General features: G+C 33.3%; 1 protein-coding gene across 1 annotated transcript; it reads right to left on the reverse strand.

The window, feature by feature from the left end:
- Window positions 1-1430: 1430 nt before the first annotated feature.
- Window positions 1431-6689, reverse strand: LOC146933668 (Nucleotide-sugar transporter family protein). The gene is made up of 7 exons (XM_085705462.1): window positions 6446-6689; window positions 5426-5474; window positions 5090-5316; window positions 3134-3332; window positions 2896-3039; window positions 2285-2359; window positions 1431-1786 (listed from the first exon to the last, which is right to left on the reverse strand). Exons 1-7 carry the CDS (start codon window positions 6568-6570, stop codon window positions 1625-1627), a joined length of 981 nt encoding a protein of 326 aa, XP_085561588.1. The 5' UTR covers window positions 6571-6689; the 3' UTR covers window positions 1431-1624.
- Between the last annotated feature and the right edge of the window lie 411 nt (window positions 6690-7100).

The following is a 7100-nucleotide window of genomic DNA, read 5'->3' on the forward strand; positions in this document are numbered from 1 at the left end:
AATAAAGTATATGTTAATTTTTAGATTACATAAATACATAACGAGAAAAAATAAATTATATGTTAATTTTTTTAGATAATTATTTTTTCTGTTGGTAATTAAATAATAATAAAAAGATTTTGTATTTGTAAAAAATAAAGTATATGTTAATTTTTAGATTACATAAATACATAACGAGAAAAAATAAATTATATGTTAATTTTTTTAGATAATTATTTTTTCTGTTGGTAATTAAATAATAATAATAAAAAGATTTTGTATTTGTAAGAGAAAAGCGCATGAAATAGAAATACATAGGAAATTGGAAAAGCATACGTGTAAAAAAAATGATTGTAAAAAATATGCCTAAGTGAGTTTTACATCTTGTGCACTTGTGGGGCTTTCATGTTTTATCGAATCCTTTTACAAATTTTTCCTCTATGCATATAAAAAAAACGAGCAATGCTATTTATCAAGAAAAAAAACATCAAGAATTCTTCAAGAATAAAGAGTAGCCAATCACAATGCACTATTTGCCACAATTCAAGGAGGTGTGGCTAAAAAATAGGAAGTGGACAAATAAATCATGCAATTAAAACTTGCTACATGTGTCTTGAAAAATTCTTGATGCTATTTTTCTAGATAAATAGCATTTTCCAAAAAAAAAACAGAGTAAAGGGAGAGAATTAAAAAAAAAACTATCAATTAAAAGTCATTAATTGTTTTCCCTTTTTTTGTTGAAGAATGTTAACTCCAATAGAGAAGAAAATGAAAGTCTACCTTATCACTTATTATGAACCAATCTAAGCCATTAATTGATAATACGATTAAAGGATGAGATTTGGAGTAAGTAAACAAACTTACTCTTGGAGTCAAAATATCCCCCCTCTATATATATATATATATATATATATATATATATATATATATATATATATATATATATATATATATATATATATATATATATATATATATATATATATATATATATATCTTTTGCCATTCAAAAAAAAAAAAACAATTACAATCAATCTTGGTGAGTCCTTGCATGATCAATTTTGTCGAGAAATGATTTTGTACAACCAGTTTGATACACCATTTGGACATTGAGAAATAATTTGTACAACCATTTTGATACAATTTTTGAACAAATTTCTCTCTCATACTCATATTGTGTTCATATCCTCTCTCTTCCTTTTTTCTATGTGTTGTTTTTTCCCAATACGAATAGAGAACAAGAAGGTTGTATCAAAAATTGGCACAAAATAGTTATACAAATTATCATTACACAATTTTGTCTCTCTTTTCCTAACAAGACCAAATTCTCCTAACAAAGAATATTCAAATCCATCGTGTTCAAGTTCATTGAAAAAAGATTAAAATCCATCGTGTTTAAGTACGTTTCATCTTCACCAACGGTATATAGTCATTGTTTTCTGCAAAATAAATTTCAAACTGAACCACTTCGACTCATGTTACAAAAAGTTAATGTAACGCCATATTTCTATTGACATCGAGCAGACATAGAAAATAATGCTAGTCTTCTATCATTTACAAGATGCTTATATATTGTGGATAAAATACAAAGGAGCTTCAGTGGGGAATTAATTAACTCCCCCATACATACTATTGCTGGCAGGTTTTATAATTCCTTCTTTTTAATCTGGTAGGGGTATTTCTGGTATATTGAAATGCTACTGGCCACCAGCGGAAGAGCCACGAGGCAATAAAGAGAAGGTGGTTTTCCTTCAAAAATGAACTGCAGCAATGCAGTAACAAGTAAAGCTGAGACAATGACAAACCCCTGCAACCACATTGAAGAAAAGCCATTTCAGTAAATTTGCACAAATCAGAAAATATGAAGGATTTTTTCCAGTCATAGAATTGCCATCATGTTCAGTAAGTAGTAATTGCAAAGTTTCCCAATAATTTCATGTCGTCCAGTAGCAAATTACCAATTACTCAATTACGTACCAAAAGTTTGTGCAGTTAGTGCCTCTAAAGTCTATAGCTCCACCAGTAGAGTGAATTAATAATTTCTCTCCATAAACAATAATGTATATTAGAATGTAGATTTTTTTTAATAAAAACATTAGATTGTAGATCAAGGCCCCTAAAAGCTAAGACAGACTAAACAATATAATCAAATGCATAGATCTGTATCCTCAAATCAACCACTTGATATATGATGTGAAAACACTAAAAACTAACAAGAACCGACTAAAATATGTGACTGTTTTCATCCGTCATTCGTGGATAGTACATGCCAAAACCAATTTAGTTCACAAAGTAAAAACCTTACCTTTCGAACACCGCCAGCATAGCTTGTAACTAAACCAACGAGAATTCCACCAAGGGCGTTGGAAATTACTGGGATCTGAAATGAATGAAAAACAATATGCAACTTTTTAAGTTGACGTACATCAATATCTATTGAAGACACAATCACTGCATATGGATAACAACGCCCAGGATAAGGCACAAAAAAGTTCATGTTATGGATTTTAAACATGTTTTTTACTCACTAATCAATACAATTAATAAGTTGACAACAGTTTCCATCTACTAGAATCACAAATGTATGTGATTTGATGAAGTGCAGTGAACTCAATAGTCAATACAAAATATAAAATTCCTGAACCACACATGTAAGGCATTTTGGTTATGTTAATGAAATCAATATGCAGTTAGGGTATAAAATCAGCAGAAACTATTACCCCCCTCCCACAAAACAAATATTGACATCGATTGGATCCAAAAAACATGTACATGCAAGTGTTTGGCACAGAGGGTGTGATTTGCATTTTCAAGACAGCTGCGATGGTTGTATTGGCTTCTTACGCATGAGCACAACAATACAAGGGGCTCCAAAGAATTTATATCACGAAAGAAAGACATCGATAGGAACATTACCCAAGTTAGAGGAGTCCAACCATGAAAAAATCCATGTCGTCTTATAGCTTCCCCATCGGGAGATTTCAAAGTACTGGCAAGCAAGCACATACTTCCAACAATAGACATTTCTACAGTCATTAGGTATGATGAGTGTTTCTTAACCTGTGATATAAAGAAAAAAATCAATTGGACAAAGAAAAACATTGATCTGTTCAGAAAACTTAGGTTTGAATGGAAAACTGAAAGTTCTGGTAACCTGAGAAGCCCATTGACACAGAGAAGAAGCTAGTCCAGAGAGCACTGAAGCAATTAATACAGGAATAATTCCATAGAATAAAACTTGATCAGCATTAGCACCAGTAGAACCATTGTTAGAGCCTTCACCAACACTTAGTAAAACTGCTGCAGCTATTAGCAAGAATAAGGCTCCAATTTGTTGAATTGATTGTTTTTGCCTGTATTAAATATGATCAGATACCATGTAGCGGACAGTATTAAAATTCAGGTTTAGTGCTAGAGAAGAGGGAAATGAGAGAAAGGTACAAAATAAACAGTCTGAATATGATTGATTGATGCAATGAGATTTAGTTTTTTTTTGGTCAAGATGCTCCAATTTAGTTTAATAATCAGGTAAAGTACTAGTACTACAAGTATAAACCCAAGCCTTTCAACAATAAGACTAATAACATTAACCCTAATTTCTTAACACTCCCCCTCCAATTAATAACCTTATAACACTAAGCTTTAACTTGTTACAAGCAGCAGAGTTGCAGACCCATCATAAAACAACACATCCTACTTTAATAGGAAGCCACCAACAAGAAGAGAAAAGAAACTGAACCATCCAAATGCAAAGAGAAGAGAAGCAATGTTGAGAACAACCCAGCGACTAAAAAAAGCACAAAGAAGAAATACAAAAACCCATCAAGAGAAAAAGATAATAGAAACCACTTAGAGGAGTCTCCCAAAATTAACCGCTTAGGGAACATCACCCAATACATTGTTATTCAGCTCATTAGCACCAAATACATTGTTATTCAGCTCATTAGCCTGTCGGTCTTAGAAAATGGGTCACAAAACCGGCTTGTGAGGTGAGGATTGCCCCAACTAATAAACACATGTATTGGGTTAGGGAACATCACCCAATACATTTTTTTTTTTTAACAATTCACCCAATACATTGTTATTCAGCTCATTAGCACCAAATGCATTGTTATTCAGCTCATTAGCCTGATGGTTTAGAAATCGGGCCACAAAACCGGCTTGTGAGGTGAGGATTGCCCCCGCTAATAAACACATGTTCAGGCCATCATTTGTCCGATGTTAGACTCTTTAACACACCCCCTCACGACCAGACGACCAGCACTATTGGGTTTGGGTCGAGGACATAAATGATGGGTGACGTGATAGCAGGTGGCCCAATGGATCTTGGAGAGACTCTGATACCATCTCAGAAATCGTGATTAGGCCTAACACAACCCCACAAAACGGCTTGTGAGGTGAGGATTGCCCCCATTAATAAACACATGTTCAGGCCATCATTTGTCCGATGTGTGAATCATTAACAGTTGGAAATAGTCAGGTTGTGTTAGATAGGGGATTAGGCAGTAGTGTATACAAATAAGAGGAATGAGTTAGAACGAGGATTTGTTATCATATGAAAAGAAATAGGGATCTTGGCGCTAGGGAGGTTGCAGACTTTCAAAGATCTGCACTATTGTAATTAAGATTTTTCTTGATAAGGATCATAACTTACTAGGTTCCTAACATCATCCTAAGAAAGTTCTACAGATCCACGCGAACAATTGAACAATAAATCAACATCTTCTAAAACGCTGAAAAACAGCAAGTGAAATACACCAAACCCAACAAAACACAGTTGAAGGTGCTGGAAAACACCAAACTGCATGTCTCTGATCTCAATTCAACTCATAGTGTGCAGGAAAGGCACTAGCCTCAGTAAACACTAGCCTCAGTAAACAGCCTACACAAAACTTACACAATGGCTGGTCAAAGTCACAAGAAACAGGGACAACTCCAGCTCTACAGAACAAATTACCTTCAATTTTTTATGCTGAAACAGCAGCTAATGAATATAACCATTTACTGGACACAAGGATAACAGTTTAAAATCTCCATTTAGACATATTTGAACAAATGGGACTTGACAGAAATAGCAGAAATATTAACAGATGTTACTGCAGGAGCATACCTCAACATGAAATATGTAAATAATGCAGTGAAAAATATTTTTGTCTGATTCAGAATTGAGAATGTGAGTGAATCAAGATTCTTGTAAGAAATTTGCAACAAACTATTTTGCAGTGCATATATAGCTGCAGGAAGTCCTGATGCAGTCAATGCTCCAATCAAAGTCCATTCTTTATACATTCTTCCCATACTACCTTCTTTTGCCATAAAGTACAGGGCAAATACAACCTAAAGAGCAGAATAAAATATCCATTAATTTTCCCAATAATAATAACAATGTATAGTACATGTTTTCTAACAAAACATACAAAACTATACAGTACATTTCGATAGTTACCTTTGCAGCCTCGCATGACAAAACGGATGAAGTCACGATAACTTCACGGCTGTGGATGAGGGAAAAAGTAAGTTATTAAGGCATACTTCACATGGTCATTCACAATGACAATGCACAAGGAAAATGAATGACTAAAGATATCAATTCAATAACCAATGCACAAGGAAATGAATGACTAAAAGATATTAATTCAATGACCAATGCACAAGGAAATGAATGACTAAAGATATTAAGTACATCAATCGCATCGACAAATGTATTTTTAACCTAAGTTTAAAATGATAACACAGACATGTTATAATGATTAGTTGATTAACATACTAGTGTTGAATTCATAGCCAAGTTGAACACAACCCGTAATGTCAGCAAGCATCATGCCATTTAAAAAATAAAAAAAAATTATTGCTGATACAGGTAGGATAAAGTGTGAATAGGATACAAGATAAGACATCTACAATGACTATTAGTGAATTTTGAATATCGGTGTCTCTTTTCATTTGGATGTAAGGGGTTTATCTAGGAAAAAGTAGGCATTGTTGATTAAATTTTAATAGCAATGTTCTGCATCTCATGATTTCTGCTTTTGTCAATTCTGCAAGTTTTGCAAAAATATGTATCATTGTTTTCTGAAAATCTTGTGCTAGTACTCGTGCTTTGAATAAATAAAGGCACGGATGCTAAAACGACAAATCCTAGATAACAACAAAGAAATGCATCTAAATCTAAACAAGAGTTGATAGCTAAATAAGGCAAATATAAGCTCATTAAAATAAAATTTTGGAATGGTTCAAGTTTCAACTACAAAAGACATGTAACTGAAACAGAAGCAGCCGGAGGAGGAAGCTAGTGAGCATTAAAGGAAAACCCTGAAAAGTTTCAAATGCAACCTCCTCCAATTGGTATTATCTCAATTATGTCATAATTATAGAAAATGGAATGAATCTAGTACTGAATTGAAGATATTGAATGAAATCATGTGATAGTAAATTGAAATTGAGAAAGTAAGAAAGAAAAGGTAACCTGATGAAGCGTTTAGAAATCAAAGGTTGAGCGCCATATTGAAGAGCGAGGAGAACGGAGAAGAAGAGAATTCTTGCGTTGTTGTTGCCCTGAGTGGCCCCTCCTTTAGTCTTGGGAGGAGCCATTCAAAGGCTGTTTGGTTGATCTCGATTCTCCACTCGCCGATCGACAGTAAAACAACGAATGTTATGCCGCCATGCCCGCCAGTAAAAGAGATTGTTGCGTATGGCGCTACTTTTTGTGTGCTCCGCTCCCTCCGTCCTAGGGTTTTATATTTAGAATCACCAAATTAAATTTACTGTTTTTTTCAGAAAAAAATGACCAAATTTAAAGTGTAAATTATTATATTAGACTGCCTCTAGACCAATTATAAGGACCCATTATAGTAATTTTTTTTTTTTTTGCGAGAAGTATTTTATTTTTATTAAAACCCAATATATATTATTCAAGAAAAATATACTTATTTAACCAAAAAACAAAAATATACTTATTCACATTTGTAGCCATTTAAACAAATTATTGGTTGAAGTGAAACTATTTTACTATTTGTCTTGAGGTTAATAGACTAACAACTTTTTTCATCACCAGATTCAGAGGTTGCAGAAGCTTTAGCTATGCGGAAGAGTTTGGAATTTGCAAAAGACATGTCTTTTCT

This window comes from Medicago sativa, chromosome 4 (genome assembly GCF_051527215.1).
Source record: "Medicago sativa cultivar Bolivia chromosome 4, Bolivia_mono, whole genome shotgun sequence".
In the NCBI taxonomy this organism is placed as follows: Eukaryota; Viridiplantae; Streptophyta; class Magnoliopsida; order Fabales; family Fabaceae; genus Medicago; species Medicago sativa.